This window comes from Verruconis gallopava, assembly GCF_000836295.1.
Source record: "Verruconis gallopava strain CBS 43764 unplaced genomic scaffold supercont1.1, whole genome shotgun sequence".
NCBI lineage: Eukaryota > Fungi > Ascomycota > Dothideomycetes > Venturiales > Sympoventuriaceae > Verruconis > Verruconis gallopava.
In genome coordinates, this window is record NW_015622137.1 from 25,072 (window position 1) to 46,284 (window position 21,213).

General features: G+C 52.7%; 12 protein-coding genes across 13 annotated transcripts; 7 read left to right on the forward strand and 5 right to left on the reverse strand.

Moving 5' to 3' along the window:
- Positions 1-1,390: 1,390 nt before the first annotated feature.
- PV09_00008 (uncharacterized protein) lies at positions 1,391-2,589 on the forward strand (the record flags this gene model as incomplete). The annotated part of the gene is made up of 4 exons (XM_016352671.1): positions 1,391-1,511; positions 1,697-1,710; positions 1,821-1,887; positions 1,964-2,589. 4 exons carry the CDS (start codon positions 1,391-1,393, stop codon positions 2,587-2,589), a joined length of 828 nt encoding a protein of 275 aa, XP_016218928.1.
- Positions 2,590-4,129: 1,540 nt separating this feature from the next.
- Positions 4,130-5,593, forward strand: PV09_00009 (malate dehydrogenase, NAD-dependent; the record flags this gene model as incomplete). The annotated part of the gene is made up of 7 exons (XM_016352672.1): positions 4,130-4,139; positions 4,211-4,242; positions 4,307-4,417; positions 4,489-4,576; positions 4,700-5,077; positions 5,148-5,377; positions 5,456-5,593. 7 exons carry the CDS (start codon positions 4,130-4,132, stop codon positions 5,591-5,593), a joined length of 987 nt encoding a protein of 328 aa, XP_016218929.1.
- Positions 5,594-5,666: 73 nt separating this feature from the next.
- Positions 5,667-7,011, reverse strand: PV09_00010 (uncharacterized protein). Its single transcript, XM_016352673.1, has 2 exons — positions 6,555-7,011; positions 5,667-6,499 (listed from the first exon to the last, which is right to left on the reverse strand). Exons 1-2 carry the CDS (start codon positions 6,930-6,932, stop codon positions 6,119-6,121), a joined length of 759 nt encoding a protein of 252 aa, XP_016218930.1. The 5' UTR covers positions 6,933-7,011; the 3' UTR covers positions 5,667-6,118.
- Positions 7,012-7,131: 120 nt separating this feature from the next.
- PV09_00011 (uncharacterized protein) lies at positions 7,132-9,258 on the forward strand. Its single transcript, XM_016352674.1, has 4 exons — positions 7,132-7,488; positions 7,548-7,625; positions 7,698-8,670; positions 8,740-9,258. Exons 1-4 carry the CDS (start codon positions 7,336-7,338, stop codon positions 8,967-8,969), a joined length of 1,434 nt encoding a protein of 477 aa, XP_016218931.1. The 5' UTR covers positions 7,132-7,335; the 3' UTR covers positions 8,970-9,258.
- Positions 9,259-10,035: 777 nt separating this feature from the next.
- Positions 10,036-12,299, forward strand: PV09_00012 (uncharacterized protein). Its single transcript, XM_016352675.1, has one exon. The coding sequence runs from the start codon at positions 10,707-10,709 to the stop codon at positions 12,075-12,077; it is 1,371 nt and encodes a 456-aa protein (XP_016218932.1). The 5' UTR covers positions 10,036-10,706; the 3' UTR covers positions 12,078-12,299.
- A 640-nt stretch (positions 12,300-12,939) lies between these two features.
- On the forward strand, positions 12,940-14,326 carry PV09_00013 (uncharacterized protein; the record flags this gene model as incomplete). Its single annotated transcript, XM_016352676.1, has 2 exons — positions 12,940-13,895; positions 13,952-14,326. The coding sequence occupies 2 exons, from the start codon at positions 12,940-12,942 to the stop codon at positions 14,097-14,099; spliced, it is 1,104 nt and encodes a 367-aa protein (XP_016218933.1). The 3' UTR covers positions 14,100-14,326.
- Positions 14,238-15,170, reverse strand: PV09_00014 (imidazoleglycerol-phosphate dehydratase). The gene is made up of 2 exons (XM_016352677.1): positions 14,843-15,170; positions 14,238-14,786 (listed from the first exon to the last, which is right to left on the reverse strand). Exons 1-2 carry the CDS (start codon positions 15,105-15,107, stop codon positions 14,374-14,376), a joined length of 678 nt encoding a protein of 225 aa, XP_016218934.1. The 5' UTR covers positions 15,108-15,170; the 3' UTR covers positions 14,238-14,373.
- Positions 15,171-15,257: 87 nt separating this feature from the next.
- On the forward strand, positions 15,258-16,212 carry PV09_00015 (uncharacterized protein). The gene is made up of 4 exons (XM_016352678.1): positions 15,258-15,427; positions 15,487-15,578; positions 15,635-15,711; positions 15,783-16,212. Exons 1-4 carry the CDS (start codon positions 15,329-15,331, stop codon positions 15,905-15,907), a joined length of 393 nt encoding a protein of 130 aa, XP_016218935.1. The 5' UTR covers positions 15,258-15,328; the 3' UTR covers positions 15,908-16,212.
- Positions 15,763-16,903, reverse strand: PV09_00016 (uncharacterized protein). The gene is made up of 5 exons (XM_016352679.1): positions 16,773-16,903; positions 16,661-16,722; positions 16,446-16,592; positions 16,267-16,374; positions 15,763-16,211 (listed from the first exon to the last, which is right to left on the reverse strand). The coding sequence occupies exons 1-5, from the start codon at positions 16,813-16,815 to the stop codon at positions 16,200-16,202; spliced, it is 372 nt and encodes a 123-aa protein (XP_016218936.1). The 5' UTR covers positions 16,816-16,903; the 3' UTR covers positions 15,763-16,199.
- A 578-nt stretch (positions 16,904-17,481) lies between these two features.
- Positions 17,482-19,121, reverse strand: PV09_00017 (uncharacterized protein). Its single transcript, XM_016352680.1, has one exon. The coding sequence runs from the start codon at positions 18,540-18,542 to the stop codon at positions 17,793-17,795; it is 750 nt and encodes a 249-aa protein (XP_016218937.1). The 5' UTR covers positions 18,543-19,121; the 3' UTR covers positions 17,482-17,792.
- Positions 19,122-19,126: 5 nt separating this feature from the next.
- Positions 19,127-20,925, forward strand: PV09_00018. Of its 2 annotated transcripts, XM_016352682.1 has the most exons (3): positions 19,127-19,676; positions 19,731-20,070; positions 20,128-20,925. In XM_016352682.1, exons 1-2 carry the CDS (start codon positions 19,374-19,376, stop codon positions 19,872-19,874), a joined length of 447 nt encoding a protein of 148 aa, XP_016218939.1. In that variant the 5' UTR covers positions 19,127-19,373; the 3' UTR covers positions 19,875-20,070; positions 20,128-20,925. The 2 variants fall into 2 exon arrangements, with proteins under 2 accessions (XP_016218939.1, XP_016218938.1); XM_016352681.1 differs by having other exon boundaries at positions 19,731-20,925.
- PV09_00019 (uncharacterized protein) lies at positions 20,095-21,016 on the reverse strand. The gene is made up of 2 exons (XM_016352683.1): positions 20,738-21,016; positions 20,095-20,646 (listed from the first exon to the last, which is right to left on the reverse strand). The coding sequence occupies exons 1-2, from the start codon at positions 20,954-20,956 to the stop codon at positions 20,299-20,301; spliced, it is 567 nt and encodes a 188-aa protein (XP_016218940.1). The 5' UTR covers positions 20,957-21,016; the 3' UTR covers positions 20,095-20,298.
- Positions 21,017-21,213: the final 197 nt, after the last annotated feature.

Consider the following 21,213-nt stretch of genomic DNA (forward strand, 5'->3'; position numbering starts at 1 on the left):
AGGGGCGGGAGGAAGAAAAGTCAGGACGGACTTGGACAGAGAGCGGCAGGTATATAGCGAAGGGGGGGCGAGAGCCGTGTACGGGGCTATCTGTTGGCTTTTTCTCTGGTCTCTCTTCGCGCCGGTGCGAGCGCTGAACGTTACGTTGAACCGCTTCCGAGACGCACAAGAGCAGAGCGTGTCTTTGGCGCGCAGCACAGCACAGCACAGCGTCGCCCACGCAGGCAGACTGAAGGACGGCCTCAGCACGGTCGATTGCGATTGCGATTGCCAACGAACAAGAGCGTTGCTCGCGGCGCCGTCCACGACCGAGGCAGGATCCTTTGCGGACCGAGCCTTGCCCAGGACGAACACGTCCACGGAGGGCGTTTCGCGCACACGACGAGCACGAGGAGCATCTTGCGTTCAACAGCTCTGCCCGGCCGCCGGCGACTCTCTTGCGTCTGGGCGTGTTCGGACTGGACGCCGGCCCTGTGCTGCGGGAGTCGTCACATCCGCCGTACGAGCACGAGAAACAGGACGCTTGGCACGACAGCTGCACGCAGCGACGGCCAGTCCGGTCACCGCACACACAGGCGCAGACGGCTAAGGCACGATCACGACTTCCAGCTCGGGTGCAGCTCTTCACGAAGGTGACCGCGTGCGATCGCCGTCGTCGTCGCCGTCGTCGCTGCCCCGCGCTCGGGCCGCTGGAAGTTCCTGGAACCTCGGACCCGTGACTGCGCTCCCGTGGCTGGTCACGTGCTGCGCTCGGCAGCGGTCGACCTTGGCCCAACCACGCTTGTTGGTTGTTCGCTCGCCCGAACCTGCCCGGCCGCGACGATTTGATTCGATTGGATCGGACGTCATCTGCTCCTTCGCCGTCAACCTGCCCGCCGCCCTCGCGTCCTGCAGAAGAAGACGAAGAACACAGCAACGCGCACAAGATCCGCCGCGCAGGCCCACGCCGTCCAGCAGAAGCCCCGCTGCCTTGGCCCGGCCGTCGCACCTCGCAAGCCACCAGCGCTGGCCTTTTCCCGACCGGCCTGCTCCATCCTCCAACCGCCCTGTGGTCAGTACAAACCATCCGCTTCCATGCGAGCCTGCTCGTGACGTCTTCAACGCTTTGGCATCGCTGACAATGGACTCGGTGTAGATCCTCCTCCGCTTTCCTGCCTGACGCTGCCGTTCTGGTCGCATCCACACACCGCCTCAAGCCCGCCAAACACCCCGCCCTCACCTCTGCTCACCCTCGTCCCAGCGCCCGCAGCCACTGCATTTTCTTCCCTCCCACGCCGCGCTGACCTCAAAACAACAACAAAACAACGGCCGCAACCGCAACCGCAACCGCAGTCACAACACTGCTAATCTCTTCACGTCTACACCATACACTCTGCATCGAGTCCACACAATGAATCGCCCCGGCCAAAGCCAGCCGGTGCAGCAGCAAGCCGCCGGCGCTGCTCAGCCGCGCAGATATGACGGACAAAACGGCAACCCGTCGTACGACATAAGCGCTGGCGGTCACTATGGTACGTTTGCCTTAACAATCTTTCCCGTGCCTGCCCACAGCGTTCCTCTGCTGCGACTCTTTTATCCGTCCCAACCAACTCGCCTGCCCTTGGCCCCAACCGTTGTCCGCGTTCTCTTCGCCTCCATCCGCCGCTGTCTTACCACTTCCCCTGTCTTGTTGTCACTGCTAACCGTTCCTGTACAGGGGCATGCCAGAAAGTATGTTGTTTCCAGTAGTCTATCTTCGATTGCTCCAGGAGTCCGGGACGTAGTTATTTGGTGGATCGTTTTCCTCCCCCCACTGCCGTAGCTAATCATATCTGCTTTAGATTGCACTGAGTGGACATGCGCCTCCCCCCGAGGTGTTTACCGGTGCGTGGGTCAACGTTGGTGCAGGTAAGTAGCAAGGTTTTGCGTTCCGATCCTTCCACACCACACCGCGTCACTGACACCGTTGTCAAAAAACAAACAGGTCTTACCGGCCAGTCACAGGAGATCCTCAACACATACTGGCAGAACCAAGTCACCAAACTCGAGACAGATGAGCATGATTTCAAGCTGCACCAATTACCGCTCGCCCGCATAAAAAAGGTCATGAAGGCCGACCCCGAAGTCAAAATGATCTCCGCCGAGGCTCCCATTTTGTTTGCAAAAGGCTGCGACATTTTCATCACCGAGCTGACCATGCGTGCATGGATCCACGCTGAGGAAAACAAGAGGAGAACATTGCAGCGCTCAGATATCGCTTCTGCTCTGGCCAAGTCGGACATGTTCGATTTCCTCATCGACATTGTGCCTCGCGAGGAGGCGACGCAAGGTCGAAGCCGCGGTGCACAGCACGCCAATCAAGCAGCCGGCATGCCACAAGGCGGCGTGCAACAGCAGACGGGCATGCACCCACCGCCAGCGCAGCAGATGCCACAAGACTACGCAATGGACCCGCACGGTATGCAGCCTGGCATGTATCCTCCACCCGGCATGGGGGGGCAGGATCCGCCCTTGCCGTACGGCCAGTATCCGCAGCAGATGTTCCCCGGCGGTGACATGTACGGAGGCTATCCCTCGATGGGACAGCAGCCCGCAGTCAGTGATTCCTGACCACGTTCACTCTGCGAAAGCGTTGACGAAGATGACTGATGCGGTGTTGAGCAGATACATGAGCAAGATGCTGAAGGTGACGATCTATGAGAGGCTCTGAGCAGAGAGAGCGTGCAGTGGCTGTCACAATTCATACCCTAGGCAGGCGTTTCGCTTATTCTTCCCGCTAGCAGAACCTACTTGAAACCCTCCCCAACTCATCGTCGCTATATAATCTCCCCACCTCTCGTAGAGGCAAGAGGAAGGGTCGGAAAGCTACGAGCGTCTTCACACACGATCGTGCTTGGGCAATCGAGCCTCCTCTAGCTGATCGAAACCATTCGCCCCGTGCCGCTGTGTTCGATCCTTCCTCTGCCAGACTTGGCGGCCTTCACCAAAGGAGTGAAATGCTCGCGTCTGCCTTCGCCACCGCTACGAATGGTCGATGCTGGTTTGAAGGGTGCAGCCATACGTGTTTCCCAAGCCCCAAGATCGTTAAGTCTTTGGTTCATCATTTGGAGAGGTCTTCGTAATCTCTCAAAGTAGCGGATCCGGAAGACTGTTGTGGGAAGGGGAGGTGAAGCGGGGACAAAGATTAAGGACTGTAGCGCGCTAAAGGCTGTACTCGTCCGGGTCTTGAGCATCGTGTCTAGCCTCCGCCGGTCTCGACATCCATTCCTCACGATGTCCGGCCAGCGGTAACACGGTCAGGTAGGACTCGAGTTGTCCCCTTCCCCCCGGTTGCACTCTTCGAACAGTTGCGCGCAATACCGAGTATTGGGAACAGCCGTCAAGACATTAGGGGCCTGTGGATATGGACTTCACTTCTATGGCGGAAGGCACACCCTTTTTTGCATCTCACTGTCGCCATGTTCGTCTCTTTTCCCCTCCAAATCGTCACGAAACGAACAGTATGCTAGGTAGCAGAAATGAATCATCACAATGCCCGGCGCGAGACGTTCCGCGACGGCAATTCAATTGATTCTGCCAGGCACTTGTAAACACGGTCTTTTCGTCTCTCATTGGCTCGCTACGAACGGCGTGTACCTGCGTGAAGCCGTGAAGATGTTTCTGGTTCCGACTCTCTCCATACCAGCCCAGGGTTGAGGGTCATTCCGAGGCGGGACCTCACATGCATCAAGCTAGAGACTCCAGGCCATATATGAAAACGTCATGCCGCCTTGTGAGAGCAACGAAGAAAGAGGCTTTCCTGAAGATCTCGAACGCTCCGCACTCACAATTGCCCGTTTCTTTTCTCTTCTTTTGCTCTGCCACGACACACAGCGCTAACGACCAGCTTGGCCGACTTCGGTACCCCGCCATCACCACCGAAGCTTCCATTTCACCGCTCTGTGTGTGGGGGAATAAACAAGCTCCAAACTCCGTTCAAACTTTGTTGAGTTATTTACATAAACAAGCAGATTCGACTGCTCCTGCTGACTGCTTCTTCCATCTGCTCCCCTTCCGCCGCTCGCCCTCCTGTCTTGCTCTTGCGCCTTTCCATTCTCTTCCATCTCCAAATCAACCAACCCCACGCCGTGCAAACATCTTCTAGATCACCATGAAGGCTGGTGAGTCTCAGACCGGCGCTGCAACGCTGGGCCCCCTCCCACTCAGCTCGCTGCTAAATCTCGCAATCTAGTCGTTGCGGGTGCTTCTGGTGGCATTGGCCAGGTAAGCATGGCTCACTTGAACGTCGCATCCCATCCTGTCCAGATTGGCTGACCCTCTCACGCAGCCGTTGTCGCTCCTCCTCAAATCTAGCCCACTCATCGACGAGCTTGCGCTGTACGATGTGGTCAACACGCCCGGTGTTGCCGCAGATCTCTCACACATCTCCACGCCCGCAGTATGTTTCCGCCTGCTGTTCAGTTGCACCACAGACATACACGCAGTGGCTAAAGTGGCTTCTTCGATTAGAAAATCTCGGGCTACCTTCCAAAGGATGACGGCATGAAGCATGCCTTCACCGGCGCTGACTTGATCATCATTCCAGCCGGCATTCCACGTATGTACAGCCACATGCTTTCGTTGATTACGTCGAAATACGAAGCCGGCCCAACACCCTCACCTTCCTAACGGATTTGATGAGACGAAAAGGAGAGGATGCTAAAAGATGACTGTGACATAGGCAAACCTGGCATGACCCGTGACGACCTCTTCAAGATCAACGCCGGCATTGTCCGTGACCTTATCAAGGGTGCTGCCGAGTTCTGCCCCAAGGCGTACCTTCTGATCATCTCGAATCCCGTCAACTCCACAGTTCCCATCGCTGCTGAGGTGCTCAAAGCTGCCGGTGTTTTCGATCCGGCCAAGCTTTTCGGCGTAACCACACTGGACGTCGTCCGTGCCGAGACCTTCGTCGCCGAGATCACTGGCGAGAAGGACCCAGCGAAGACCGTCATCCCCGTCATTGGCGGTCACTCTGGCGAGACGATTGTGCCGCTTTTCAGCCAGGCCAAGCCAAGTGTGAACATTCCGGCGGACAAGCTTGATGCTTTAACATACCGTAAGCGCCTTCCCAAGCTCACCAGCGTCAGATGACCCAGAACTGTGGCTAAAGCTCACCATCATCGCAGGCGTCCAGTTCGGTGGTGACGAGGTCGTAAAGGCTAAAGACGGTGCTGGTTCTGCCACGCTTTCCATGGCCTATGCCGGCTTCCGCTTTGCCGAGAATGTCATCAAGGCTGTCAAGGGCGAAAGTGGCATCACCGTGCCCACTTATGTCTACCTTCCTGGTATTGAAGGTGGTGACGAGATCCAAAAGCTTACTGGCTGCGACTTCTTCTCCATCCCTGTTGAGCTAGGCGTACGTCTTTCCCCGCCCGCCTTCCCTTTAATTCCGTCTTTGAGGAGCCGTATGAACTGACCATTTGTCTTCTCACAGCCCAATGGTGCCAAGAAAGCCATCAACGTCGTTGCATCTGCCAACGACTATGAAAAGAAGTTGCTTGAGGCCTGCTACAAGGGTCTTTCAGGCAACATTGCCAAGGGCGTTGAATTCATCCGAAACCCTCCTCAGTAGATGCAGTCTGTGGTCAAGACATGACCAGTTGGGCGGCATTGCTCATTGCGATGTAAGCAAGGAAAAGTTGAGGCTCATAAAGACAGAAAAAAGTGTTCGGCAGGTGACTTTGTGCTGAAGAGGCATTTACCAGTCTTTCAAGTGACTACGAGTGTAGCTTCCACTAGTCCGTGCTCTGAGCGTATATTAGACACCAGGGTGGATTTGGCCCCCTTTCCCTCCCACGTCACAAAACAATATCAAAGAGCAGTATACACCGTGAAAGTAGGCCAGTTAGAAACATATTCGACCAAGTGGAGGGCCCGGGCTTCCGTTCACACCCATTCGCTTTCATCCGTGTCTCATTGTGCATCTTACGGCGCAGCAGCCGTTCGCACTGTAAGTCTCTACAGTATTAGACCGTCATGACACTCCCCCAGCATGAAACATGGCGTCTTTTGCCTTGCCGGCCATTTTCTACGATCAAGATCACGAATGCATGTGAGTTTCACGGTTACCGTGTTTGTCTTCCATGCACGGTGCGCTTCAGTCCCCACAACCAATCCCAAACTCAGCCTGGACATCGACCACTCTCATGCCCCTTCGATCTGCAATCATGCCGATCAGGCCCTGGGCGATATCTCTGACCTCGTTGTACTCGTGTAGTTTGCGGATATGTTGTTTTATGATACGACTTGCGTGAGCCACGAGTAGGTCCTTATCCTCTTCGCTGATGGACCTCAGGGCCGGGACGGTGTGGGCGTAAATAGACGGAGTGTATTTGTCATCGATACAGGGTGAGATCGAAAGATCTCGGGTTGCGTGTGCAGGTAGGGTTGAGAGAAGTTGCAAGAGCAGCATGGATCGTCGGTGGTCAAGTTGGGAAAGCGTGCGTGCAAGTTTGACCTGCTTGGATTGGAGCAGCTGCTGTTGAAGAACGGGTTAATCGCTGAACGCTCACGCGAAACAACTGACGGCTCACGAGTCGACGATGCTCAGCCGTGGGCTCAACCACGGCACTCGATCTGCTGCTGTCAAGGCCACCGGTTTCAACGGCGTCGGCACCGGGCTCAGAGCCTGGTTCTGACGGCTCCGCCGACATTGCCTGCCGCGGCGGCTGTGAGGTCCTTCTCATCGTAGTAGTACGTTCTGCGTTTCTGAACGACGTGGCGGTCGATTGAGTCGACTTCGACGTCGGTGGCAAGCAGTTCTCTACGTGACCTTCGAGCGCACGCTGCCCAGCGTCTTTCGTAGCAATCGACGCGTCGGAGTTTGACGCGTCGCCGTCGTCCTTCCGGGTGTATGCTGTTTCTCCGCTCACTGGATCTCCTACACGTTGCTCCGACCGACTCGTTGGCATTTCCGCTCATGTCTCAGTCATTGTTCAGTTCAGGGAGAACCAAGTCGCTTCTGAACTTCTGTCGCGTCGAGCAAAAGCTGGCCGAGCGTGCGTTCATACGGCGAGCTTATGTCATACGATCGCTCCACCACAGAGCGGAAGTGGCGCTCGGATGCGGACGCAAGAGGTGCGTAAGTTAAGTTGGCCTCCCCCCCCCGTTCAGACACCTTTTGGGACGGCTGTAGAATCCTCGCAAAAAGTCTTCTAATTCCACCACGATCGCTGCGGCTGCGAGGATCTTGATCTCAAAAAGAGGATGATCTCATAAATTCACCTCGAATCGCACATCTGCGCCACGCATCCCTTACACCAACACAGATAGCCCGTTGGAAGCAAGTGCTTGTCGTGCACACGCCTGCCTGTCATGTCTCCTCGCTCGTCGACACAGTCACAATGGCTCGGCCGGATACCGCTGCACAAGGCCGCAATTCTCTTCTTCGCGCTGGCGAAAATGACAAATGGCCATGAGCATCACTTTGAAGGAGCGGAGGGCAAGTTCGTTTCGGACGAACCCATCGTACGTGCCTAGGTGGAAGCATGGGTCGTGCAAGAGCGAGGAAGCTGACGGATGAACAGGATGCGATACTATGGATACACATCTTGCTGCAGACGTTTGTTTGGGGGATACTCTTCCCCACAGGCATGGTGTTAGGCGTACGTTTCTCCCGTTTCGCCTCCTCGTTGCCCTCTCTGCGCGCAACAAATTGCTCACGTTGGCATATGTAGATTATCCGATCTAGATGGCATGTCCCCGTCCAGATCTTAGCAACAGGTCTTGCCGTGCTAGGTTGGTTTCTAGGCCACATGCACAAAGGCCGTCAGTTCGCGCCCAGCGCGCATGGGCACTTTGCGAAATGGATCATGCTCCTCCTCATCGTCCAGGTTGGGCTCGGTCTTTATCTCAAACTTCATCTCAAACGGCTATTCCAGGACCGCATACGCAAATACCTTGTCCTTGCTCATGGAGTTCTCGGGAAAGCACTTCCCGTTGCCGCGTGGGTGCAGATGCTTTTTGGTGGCATCGCCGCGCTGGGTTTCTGCCACGACGACCACCTGGGCCAATGCCTGGCTCACTTTATCATGGGCAGCGCCTTCATTGCTTACGGAATCATCCTGACCATTCTGCTCCTCGTCGGACAGGCCTGGCTGCGCAGCACTGGTCGCAGTCAGGAGTTCTTCGACTCGGCCATCATTGCCGCCTGGGGCTGCGTCAATACCTTCACAGAACATCGGTGGGGTACGGCGTGGGTCCACAACGACGTCCAGCATACCACAATGGGCGTGATATGGTGGTGCGCGGGCTTGCTGGGCATGTGGCTAGCGCGAACACGGGACGGTCGTGCGAAGCGCAACATCATTCCGGCTCTGGTCATCCTTCTGACGGGATACGCGATGAGCAGCCACCCGCAGACGCTGAAGATCAGTGCGATGACGCACACCGTGTTTGGTTACACGCTCATGGGGGCTGGGTTGGCCAGGCTGATCGAAATTAGCTTCGTACTGAAAGACAAGGCCACGCTCGACGAAACTGGCAACGACCCAAACAGTTTTCAGCATTTGCCTCCTTTCTTGCTTTATGCCGCGGGGTTCCTGTTCATGGGCGCAACAGAGGAACAAATGCAGCTTCTGGATCAGTCGGGCGTGGACCACGTCTCGTACCTTCTCATCCTGTACAGCATCGCCTTTTTGTTGTACCTTTGTAAGTACTCTACATCTACACCATTTCGGCCCAATTCCACGCAGCGATGTTTGTGCTAACCCGTGGAAGTTGTCAACATGCTCCTCCACCTGTACGCCAGTGGCGCACGGCCTGTAGTTGTCAAACTCGATCCAGAAGGAGCCCATGCAACTCCTAACGGACACCTACCAAACGGCTACTCGGATGTACAAGTCCAAGATGCGGAGGAATTTGAGCTCCATGGCTTGGCTTCTGACGATGAGGACGATGACGGAGATGATGCGCCGCTAGTGCACAAGGAGCCGCAGAGAGCCGGCTGAACGACTTCTGGACTCGGGTTTTTGTCTCTACGGGATAGACAGAGCCGAGACGCTCTCATAAGAAGCCTGCTACCTGCCGCGTGACACTACGCTGGGTGGGAAAAAATTCTTTTATGTGTAATTTGATGTGTGAACGGTGGGTCTGTTTGTGCATAGCGCCTAGATATCTCGCCTTCCGAACATTTGGGCCGGAAGTAATGTGATGTTGATGCTACTTCATACATGTCAAGCTGCGAAGTTCCTCGCAGCAGCTGCCACTCTGCCAACATAAAACGCTTGTTCTCGACGGTTTGCGCTGCAAATCTGATACAGAACGTTCGTTAAGCTAAACAGGATAAGGCCCGTACAGCTCTCCTGGCCGTCAGCTTCGAACATGAGAAAGAAGAAGACGGTCAGAGGAATAGTTCGCTTTGCAGACCATGGGCGAGCCCGGCTGACGCTCGTCATGCCGTGACGGCTTGCTCGCGAGGGATTTTAGGACAGAGATCGACGAGCGTGATAGACAACGGGTTTGAAGACTTGTAAGCGAGATGGATATCAAAGTCCTCACATGGTCAAGATCAAGCCACTCACGTGGTACAGAAGCAAGGTTATGCACCGACAAAGTTCACCAGCGTCGTCCTCGACCTGGCCATCGATGGTTTTTTCCTCTGAAAGCCTCGTCGACGCTTTCGTTGCAAGTCTACCGGCGTGGGTTGCCCCGTTCGTGACTGGGTTCTTTCGTCGTCGCGATCGCCCGCGCCTTGACGGCCCTTTTTTTTTCAATTTAATTTAATTTAATCTGGTTTTTTTTTTCTTTTGGTCGCCCGTCACCCGCTGAGATGGCTGCCGCCGGTCTCCTCTTCGTCCTGCGCGCGGCTTGTCTGTGTACAGAAGCCAGGATTGCCCACGTCGTCGCAAAAAGCATGCCCAGCCCCCATCATGGCTCGGTCTCACTTGGCCGCTGCGTCCGTTGTCACAACACCTCTTCGTAACCTTTCCGTCTTTGTTGTCTCTTGTGGAATCCCATCGGCGGTCGACTAAAAAAGGATCGTGGCAGGCAACTCATGTGGACACTCTTGCAACAGGGTCGTCAACCACTCGCTTGCTCAAACGGGCTTAGCAGAACTGCCAACTTCCATCGCCCGCTCGTCTCCTGATCTTGCGAAACGTCCGACAAACCATGCCAGCGCATCAGCGACCTGTCGAATCTCGTCCGTGGTCGCAAAGGGACCGCAGAGGTCGGCGAATACGGTTGCGCGGCGGACCGCCATGTGTCAGAATAAATTCTCCGCCGTGGACGGGAGACTAGATGATGTCAGAAGACTGGTCGCTTCGTGCGATTCAAGGGCTGGTCATCGCCATTGGTGCAACAAGAGATTAACCCAGCCGCAAGCCCCATACGCTTCAATCTCGATGCCCGTTGACCTATGGCACCATCTCCGGCCCAGTTCTCCAGCGCCAGGCCGCGTGGCTGCAATTGTTCCTGCTGCTACCATCACGGGTCTGCAAGATTTATGCCTATTCCATGCCATGGCCTCGTAGTGCTCGGGGGAGGGGAGGCTTGCTTGAGTTTACACTTACAATCACCTTCCTTGAACGGTGAAACTTGCTTGTGCCAGATGACTCTGTGACGAGGCAGGGACGGCCGCAAGAAAAATCAGTATATATGCCTCTCGTTTGGCGCCGTTCTGTCGACTCCAACCACAGCGATACATTCGCCTGTCTTTTCATATCATCCAGCGTGACAGACCAAATATGGCCAAGTCCATGCCAATCGTACAGCGCGTGCGGTCGTATGTCAAACGCGGCGTGGACCGATTGCGTAACCTGCGCGGGGGGAAGGACAAAGGAACCCAAGTCCAGGAGGCGAAGAGCACCGTCAAGACCGCAGAGACCAAGGTGGACGCCTCGAAGGGACAGGAGACGGTGCCGAGCGCAGGAATTCTTACGCGACCGCTGCATTCACGAGCCGTGAACTCACAGATCGCTCTCATGCAAAAGAGCGTCGCGGCAACCAGCGCGTCTTCGCTCAATATTGCCCTCGTCAATCGTACGACGTCGAGCCAGGTCTATGTCTACATCGTCGGCCTCGCACTCAACAACAACAACGCCTGGTTCCTTCTCCAATCGGACGGGTCGACACCGTACTATCCAACCTCGCCATCTTCTACCATTCAACCTCTCCAGGCGAACGTCGCGATTCAACTCGGTGCCCCGGGAAGCACAAGGACGGTGACCATCCCCCAGCTTGCGGGAGCCAGAATTTTCGTTTCCATCGGCAGCCCTCTCACATTCTATCTCAACCCTGGACCTGCGCTGGTCGAACCTTCGGTCACCAATCCAAGCGATCCAAACTTCAACATCCAATGGGATTTTGCGGAATTCACCTTCAACGGCGGTCTGTATGCAAACATCACCTACGTCGATTTTGTCAGCATTCCGATATCTCTTCAGCTGCAGAACACGTCGGGCGCGACGCAGACGGTGACAGGTATGCCGGCGAACGGACTTGACACCATTTGTGCCAACCTCCAAGCTCAGTCCAACAGCGACGGCGTCGCAGGCTGGAAGAATCTGGTTGTCACGGCGAACGGTAAAAATCTTCGCGCCCTGAGTCCGAACAGTGACCTCGCACTGCGTCCGGGCGACTTCGCCAATTACTTTGAGCCTTACGTAGAGCAGGTGTGGCAGAAATACACCACTTCCACCTTGACCGTCAAGACTCCAGACAACTCCATCAACACGTCCGGGATGGTGACCAGCGGCAACCTGACGCTTGGCAGCACCAGTTTCACAAAGCCCAGCACGGCGGACATCTTCTCGTGCAGCACCGGTCCGTTCGCAACGGGCTCCGACGCGACCCGCAACGTGCTGATCCCGCAGCTTGCGGCCGCGTTCAACAGGACGACCCTCTTGAAGGATACGACGACGCCTGCGCCGTTGGCAGACTTCTACCAGAACAGCGTCACAAATCACTACGCGAGGATCGTGCACGCGGCCAACGTCGACGGGAAAGGGTACGCGTTCCCGTATGACGACGTCAACCCGGCCGAGGGAACAGACCAGAGCGGCTTCGTGTCCGATCCCAACCCGCAGCTACTGACGGTGACCTTTGGTGGGTGGTGAATCCGAAACGAACTCGTTCTCAACGTCCAGCTACTTCCAGCGCAACAATTCCCAATGTGCTATCATGATTCTTTGTGGCTTTTTGTGGGCTTTTTTAGCCAGATTTCTAATCCAATTTATCTATGTATATATGTATGGACAGTCCTTTAATTAGAAGACCTGCAACCATTTAGAAAGTTCTACACGATTCACCTCGCACCGAGCCTTCTCCGTGGATGCTTTACCCGAATTCCGCAAAGTCTTAATTGGCGACCGCTCCAGTTAGGCTCTGTTCTCCCTGCGTGGTTCGCTCCCATCGGATCTTTGCTATCACGTCTTTGAAACTAATTTTGGCGGGCCATCTGTCTCTTGTGCGTGTGTGTGTGTGTGTGTGTGTGTGTGTGTGTGTGTGTGTGTGTGTGTGTGTGTGTGTGTGTGCATGTGCGGAAGGGGGAGGAGGAGGAACATCGTTCTGGCCTTGATGATGAACGTAATTAATTTGGTGCCCATGGAATCAATCAATTCTCTACGTCGTTGATCAAAACTAGACCGAAGCTCTGCCGTCGCCGACTTATTCTTGCCGTAAAAATGCGCCGTATTTTCAGCATTAGCGGTTGCTAGCTGCTGAAATATCTGTACGCAAAATAGGGTTCGGAGTCTTCTGCCCCCCAAGTTGTGTACAGATGTGACAATTTCCAAAGCAATTTTCAAGTATGATATTTTTGCAGCCATGAATAAATATTGAGAATACGAAAGTCGCAAATGTTAGTGATGTTTACTAAATCGTTCCGCATTGCTCCTATTTGCTTACGTTGGCTTCCACGTCATGATGGCCTATATGATAAGACGAGCATACCGACAACTTCGAACCGTCTACCCAAGAATGCCCGTATACTACAGTGAGACTCAACGGCTGAGCTGGACGCAACGCATAGCTCTGGTCAGATACAATTTCCATGCAGCACTGCGCACAAACGATTTTACATTCTTCAGGACTTTGCAGGCTAAATATTTCTTGGAAGGAACTGATCATGTGGCGATCTTGACCTCTCTTCTGGGGGGCGAGGTCGACACTGTCTTGCACACACTTGACGATCTGAACATTAGCTTGGCATATGCTCATGAGGATGCGTTCAAAAACGTGTACGATTATATACTATCCAGCGCGGCCGAAGAGGAGCGTTCTCGCCGCTCAAAGATTCGGCTCAACATCGGCCAACAAAAAGCAACGGCTGACACTGGCATCGACAAGACGGCAGCAGCAGCGATTGCCCTCATAGAGAACCAGGATTCGGTGCTCCAAGAAGCCCTGGCCAACGTTTGGTTGTTCGGTACGACTATCGTGACCGATGCAATGCAAACTGTCGTTCTGCAAATGGACAACCTCGAGGCAATGATGGACGACTTGGTTTTACTTGAAAACGCCTGGCACGTCGTGCAAACCTCCATTGAGGCCACCGTGTCGGCCCTTCGCGGAGTCTTCAATCTTATGGCTAGCGCGGAGAACGAACCAAATTTCGCACGGGATCGCGATAGCTACTGTAGGACACTGAGCGGTGTTGGCCAACGAAGCCGCGCAACGTCTGTTGGATCTACGGCCAGTAATTTGTTCAAGCGGTTGAGCACAGTCCTCAGTTCCAATCCGTACCCGTCATCAACCTGTGTTTACAAGAATGCCAAGGATCAAACAGCGGCCCCAAAACGAGCTGGCAGAGTCGCAGAGACGAGTGTTCCGGCAATCACGCTTTCGGATGAGGGTGACGTCCATTTGGAGACAAGAACAGATCATTCAACGTCGTTCGAGACCCCCTTGAGCTCATTCGACATAGAATTCCAGAGGTAGGTGTCCAACCTATTGCGAAAGAAGGGTGCAACCTCACTGATCTTGGATCTAGTCTGCATGAGACATCATCCTGTTCGAATTCGCTTGTGGAGACGGCCACAGAATCTTCTATGTCGCCTCTCGACTTTGATCCACTGGACGACAATGCTGGCTTATCAATTACCGAGCCGAAGAACCACACCAAGGACAGCGGCCCGTGATTTTGGAAATTCTTAAAGGATCCAAGCTTGCAATCATTTCGTTCTTAGATAGAAGCTCCAATACTAAGTGGCCCTGGACTTGTCCTCATCGCCTTGGTACGAAGAATCCTTGTGTACAGGTTGGAATTCTGGTCAATGCTTGTGATAAGCAGCAGCTACGTGGGGAAGAGTGCAGTGTGGAGGGAGGATGCTTTAGCCTTTTCAGTGCTCATTAATTCGTCTGAAAATCCCAGATTCAAATGCTCTACTTATTCTGCCTGCGGTGCTGTTCCCTCTAGTATAGAACCCCTTTAGTACTCATGACTTCGCCCTCCCTTCCTCTAAGTGGGCTGCAAGCTTCCCTCGTAGCAACAGCCAACGCCTTAAAAGCACTTTCGGCCCTGTGATGATCATTGTCTCCTCGCAAGCAGTCGACGTGGAGCGTTACACCGGCTGCCTGAGCAAAGCTCTGCAGGCAGTGGGGAATCATCTCGCAGCTCAGGTCACCAATCTTTTCACGCTTAAGACCAAGATTAATGACGCTGTAAGGGCGGTTGGACAAGTCGATGACGGCGCGAGAGAGAGCCTCGTCAAGAGGTGCGTAGGCAGAGCCGAAGCGAGCAAGGCCAGTGTTGTTCTTTGCAAGCGCTGTCTTGAAAGCGGATCCGAGGGCTATGCATGTATCTTCTGCGGTGTGATGATCATCAACTATCACAGAGTCAGCATCATTGGCTTCACCTAGAGATGTCGACACGCCGCCGTACTGTGCAAGTCGCCTTTACAACGTATTCGAAGACTCCACCCGGCATGCTTTGCCAATGCATGAAGCATATGATCCAGAAAACCAATCCCTGAGTCTATGTCTATAACCTGTGATTTTGTACTTTGCGCGGCGTGTGCTTTCGCATCTCCATTCTGAGCCGCGGAGGACTCATTCTCCAAGGGCCCTCCATCTAAGCTCAGCTCCAGCTTGATCTTCGTCTCGTTCGTGTCACGTGTTATAGAACAGTATCTCCGTGCGTCCGACATCTTCGTCAAAGCGGTATGTAAGACAATTGACGGTGCTTTGGATTGTTGTTGCGGACGTCCCACGCTAGCACCCCAGCTTCGGAAGTTCCAGAAAAAAGTTTATCGATAGCGGCGACGCAAGCAGTTCCGCGTCTTCATCCAACCTCGCGTTACAAGAACTTTTTTTTTCTTTTGCGAATCCATCAAAATATATTTTTCGGTCCTAGTCAAAGACTGCAAATATGGCGGACGAGGAAATGAGAGATGCTGATGCGGTGGAAACGCCCGCGGAGAGCGAACTTCCTGAAGACCCAGACGACAACCTGGACCGTGTTCGCATGGTATAATGACACTCGACTCTGATTTATCATGATATACAATGTTAACAGCGAATTGACAGCTCCCGGGAGGTTCAGACACGGCGGCTTCTTTCGAGTTCCTTGAAGAAGATCACACGCTTGGAAATGCTCTTCGACATATCATCATGAAGAAGTGAGTCACGGCGTTTTCAAACAGCCAGCCAGATGTGATTTAACGCGTCTGTATAGTCCTCAAGTCGAATTTTGTGGTTATTCTATTCCCCATCCTGCTGAAAAGAAGATGAATCTACGAATACAGACATATGGTAAGTGCATTGCATTTGGTGGACGCAAATCCAGCAATTTGGATGTTCTTTGCGCTGAAGTATAGCTACAGATGGCGTGAACGTGCAAGATGTGCTAGAGAAGGGCCTAAATGATTTGATGGATCTATGTGATGTGGTAATTGAGAAGTTCGAAGACGCACAGAGGGAGTATCATTCGAAAATGAACGGCGCATGATATGTTCTTCGCAGGAAAATACTGAAAGACATGGGCTGCGCTTCTCAATTTCTACGAGTTTACTTATTCCAGCTTCGTGGTATAGAGAGCTTTCACCCGTGGTCCTCTTGGCACTGCGTCTCGCAGAAGCGACACAGCGTTTACTAAAGAAAAGTAAAAGAGTTACTCAGCGACGAATGATAGGGTCAAGAGAATGGAGAATTTTAAGTATATGGGAACGTAATGAATTGATGCCGACTGCGCTATTAAATGAATATGTACAGTACTTCTCTGTATAGCGATCAATCAACACTTAGTTACGTCCCTGGGTTTCGTCAGTGCCTGTTCTCGTTCCGTTGTGTATGCAAATGTTGGCTTACCGCCAGGAAACCGCTAATGAAGTTGCGCGGCAATTTTGCCTTTGGGTCTTCCTCCGTTCTGAAATACTTGAGAACGTGCGTCAATTGTTTCCAGTAGTTCAAGGTCTCCTGCGGTTGAAAGCTATTAGCCCCGAACTGCATTGAGCCTGTATGGCAGATATAGGGAAGCACATGCGCACCTGAAACTCGCTATGAGACTTGAAGAGCAAGACATCAACCGTCTGGAGTTGTTGAACGTATCTATGTCTCTCAAACTCCTGCCGTATCTTTGTGCGGATCGTTGACACTGGGAGGTTAAGCGAGTACATGGACTGGATTTCCGGCGCCTGCAACGGATTATTTTAGCATCTGAAGTTGCGCCACGCTGGGTTCTGAGGGTACGTGAGGGTCTTACGCTTCGTATCCAGTCCCGGTACGAGTGGAGGACTCGCTTTTTGGCATCGCTCCAGTTGACCGCTATGGTTGTGTCAGTGCATGAATGGCAAGTGCAGTGCGAAGACACTCACAGGAGCGCGTCCTCTGCGCTAGATAGGTCGGCTGAATCGTCATGGCGGGCAATTGCTTGCTTTGATGCTCAAGATGTAGAAAGCGGGATCGCGAGACGTGAGGTCGGAGAGCTCGGCCGGGTTTGTCTTTAGTGTGCGCTAAGGAGGTGATTAGTTGCCACTCGTTCCAGTACAGTCGCAGCTCTAGAGCATCTGCACGCAATGGCATCAACACGAAAATGAATTCTTTTGCGAATATTTTGTCACATGAGGCTAGCGCTTGCATTTGAATAGCTCACAGATGATTGAAGTTCATGCTCATTGTAGCTCAAAGCTTGCATACGAGCTCACGACATGACCTCTTGTGCCTCAACGCTATTCATCCTTGCCCACGTGTCGGTAACTCTATTCTGAGCGAAGTTTGGATCTTGTTACGCCTAAAACTTTACCTCCATACTTCGAGTATAATTGATAGAAGAGTGGCTTGGCTGCTTGGAATGTCCTTTGCTCCAGGGATCAAAGTGTCTCATATGCTGATTGAGCTTTAATATTCATACAGAAGATCCTAACGGGACTTGATTGTGAGGGTCTGGTACATTTAATGGTGCAATTAAATGTCCAAAAGCACCTATCGCATTCTAGCCTTTCTATCTTTTCTGAAGAAACTTGGCCTGCATACTCGAGCGTCACGTTGCAGGATTGCCGGCATTGTTTCGCTTAGGGTTTTACTGGGAGAATATTTCTTTACATATCAAATATGAGGTAAACCCGTAGTAAGAGCACTACTTCTATTAGGCGCCAATGCATAGTTTGAAGTTCACTGCATTTGCTCCATTTATGATGGCAGGAATCTTTTTGAGCCTTCCATCAGAGGCGGTCCATGTAGTTCCAAAAGAATGGACCATAGGGCTCTAGGGACAAGTAAATGGAGAATTCTCATGCTTCAACTGACTTCATACACCCTTTTTGTGGTTCTAGAATCCAATGCAAACATGACTCTCTTGAGAGCACAGGCGCCAACTCCGGCTTAACAGTTGCGTTTTAGTCTTTCCCTTGCAGAAATCTGGTAAACCAGTTGACAGCAGCGCTTTTCGCTTGCACCAAGGCCTCCCTCTCACCATCCTTTTCTTCAAAACCCCTCGTAAGACACCCGTGGTGCACGCCTGGGAAATGTTGATAGTCAAACATGATACTTTTCTTTATGATTGTTTGGAAGGCATGTTGCTTCAATTCCAGAGTAAAAACGGGGTCGTGCTCTGGCGCCAGCAGCTGGACAGGCACGGCGACATTGTCAATGTCTTCCTTTGTTAGCCACGTAGGGTGACCAGTGCTGATGCAGTCTACCAAAGGAGGAGCATGCGTTGCGGCACCGAGGCGAAACACAGCCCAACCACCATAGCAGAACCCAATAGCGCCGATTTTGGCGTATTTTTCTCTTAGTTCGCGAGCACATTCGAAGATCTCAGGCTCACGGATTTCTCTGCTGTTTTTAGCAACGAAACTCGCGACATCGATCTCCTGCCAGCGCTCGTTCAAGATTGGCTCGAAGGGCAAACTCTCTCCACCAAAGAAATCTGGGAGGTAGACCGTGACCCCAATCTCATTGGCGTAGTGGTCGGCCAGTAGGCGTAAGTTCGGGAAGGTCCAGCCCAAGAGATCGTGAATTAGCAAGATGGCCGCGGTAGGATTTTCGCCAACAATATATGCTTGGTTGTTCGCAAGACTACCGACGCGGCCAGTGGGAACACCGTCCCACTGGAATGTATTCAAGCAACAGGAGGATACAGACATCTTGAGCAATAGTCTGTCACGATGAACAGGTGATTTTGTGCAACACAATCGTCGAACTCAAGCAACTCAAGATCTGAAAATGACCGGCCTACGTTAAGGGAGCAGAAGCAAGTTAAAAATGGCACTAGGCTTGGCTTATCTTTATACTTGTGAGAACCAACGTTTGATGGGTTGAACAGAAAGAACTAAAGATTAGCAGACAAGGCAGGCTAAGCATGGTTTGCAGAATGAAATACCAGTCAACCCAAGGCTAATGCAACGTAAGCGAGCTGTAGGTCGAGACCTTTCCTCAAATCGTTGATTGCGATTAAGCAAGGTGTCAAGAGGGAGTAAGACTGAGGGGGGAAAGAGATGGAGAACAAGCTGACAGGCTAAACTGGGATTATAAGAGAGTATGCCGTCGAATCGGATCAATTATTCCAGCACAACTTGCTGAAATTCCTCCGACAACGCCGAGTTTGCTGAGGCCGCCATGATCGAAAGAGCAGCACAGAGGATCCTCATGGTGTTGTGAACCTGAACACTGTTCGAATTCATCTGAGTAGGCTTCAATGTCTATTGATAAGTTGCCAAAAAGTTTTCAGGAGGCGCCACTGCATGCATCTGGAGTACAAAGTCAGCGACGTGCTGATGGTGTTTGATTACGTAACCTTCATTGTCTGCTTGAATTCACGCTAAAAGTTCTTGAATCACCTCGAAACTCTTTCACACTCCGCCATCGCTGCCTTAGATACAAGCCCATTGTCCAAATTACCTGACGTATTGGACGTAGCCTTGTTCGGACTGGGCAGGTTTTACAGAACTTTTGAACAGTGAACAGACTGCGTTACCATGCCGCCTATTCGAAGTTCCCGCAACCGTAAGCCACCACCAGCAGGCTTCGAAGACATAGAAGACACACTGCTGGAGTTCGACACCAAGCTCAAGGATGCCACAAACGCATCGTCTGAAGGCAAGAAGCGCTACGAGTCGACATGGCCGATTTTCCAGATCACGCATCAGCGCTCGCGATACATCTATGATCTGTACTACGAGAAGGAAGCCATATCTAAGCAGTTGTACGACTGGCTATTGAAGAACGGCTATGCGGATGGGAACCTCATAGCGAAGTGGAAGAAGCAAGGCTACGAAAAGGTACGTTGGAGCAGACGTCCACTCCGCCATACCTAGAGCTCACAGGGTTTACAGCTTTGCTGCCTGCGTTGCATCCAGACGAACGAGACCAACTTCAAGAGTACATGCATTTGCCGCGTGCCGCGGGATCAGCTCAAGGAAGACCACACCATCGAATGTGTCAACTGCGGCTGCCGAGGTTGCGCATCTAGTGACTGAACATCGGCTAGAAAGCCCTACCAATATCAGCAGACGCAATGGGCGGACGAAAAAGATGCCTGGGTAACATCTTACTCCGTGATGAAGGTTGGGTCGAAAAGTCGGCACTGTATTAGCTCGATCGAGGCTCAATGTTGAGGCAACTCGCTGAAAAAGTTCTGTTCTCCGCTACGACATGAAGACATCACCGCACAAGGTTAGATTGCTTCAAATGATCACGATTTTTTGTATTACGAAATCTGACACTCTCCAGACTGCTTGATTTTTTCCCATAATCATGCACTTTCGACTCGCCCTCCTTGAACTTTTTGAGACCAACATTTTGATATGGCAAGTCAGCTGGCAAACACCCTCAAACCCGGAGATGACTAGCTTTAAGCTGTCTGAATGATATGCACACGAGACGCTCGTCATACTGATTTGCCTAAGCGAATGTCTGCGCCTGGGCAGCGCCGTGAACAGCATTAACCCAGGCTTGCCTCTGTGGCACCCAAAGCTCTACATCCGGGGCTCCTGCGAAGGCATCGCCGTCGGCCGTCCCAGCTTGCACAATGTAGACATCCTTGAACGCTTCATCTTCGCTCTGCTTCATGATCATGCCTCCACAGTCACCGCAAAATGACGTCTTGAAAACAATTCCGGAAGGGTTTTGCGTGAACGACCAGTCCTTGGGTGTGCCTGAGAGGAGTTTGAAACTGGTGCGAGGCACGAGCACGTTCGTCGTATAAGACGTCCCGCTGAGCTTTTGGCAGTTGCCGCAGTGGCACAGTGCCTAGCATGGGTTATTTGAGCGTTCCGTATCTGTAAACGCACCGCTTGTGTAGGGGCCTTGCAATGGGGGAAGTCGAATAGTCAATTCATACCTTCTTGAATGGCGGTTCTGCATCAATCTGGTACTTCAGCGCTCCGCACGCACAGGATCCTGTAACAACCATGCTGAAAAAGAGCCTACTGCGGATTTTCTTATGGCGTGTTCGGACAGTAATTTTCTTGTTAGCTCGGGGCCCGTAGCGTAGGTAGAGGACTATTTTGGTTCTCAGGTGATTATGAGCACAAAAGCGACGACCTCGAGTCTTGCGCATTTATACGGCCAGCTCCTGCTTGTAAATCTTGCATGAGCTGTGCTCGTTTCTCACCCCCGCATCTAAGCTCTAGCACTACTATCCTATGAAAGCTTACGTCGTATGCGCTCCATATCTATCGTTGGGCTACTCGCTGACCTCAGCTATTGGTACGACCCAAAATTGGACTCACATGGAGCAGCCTTCTAAGACACGACATCCCAGACGCCTATGACCGTTCTGAATTCCTTCTCTTTTTTCTCTTTCTATTTACTTTT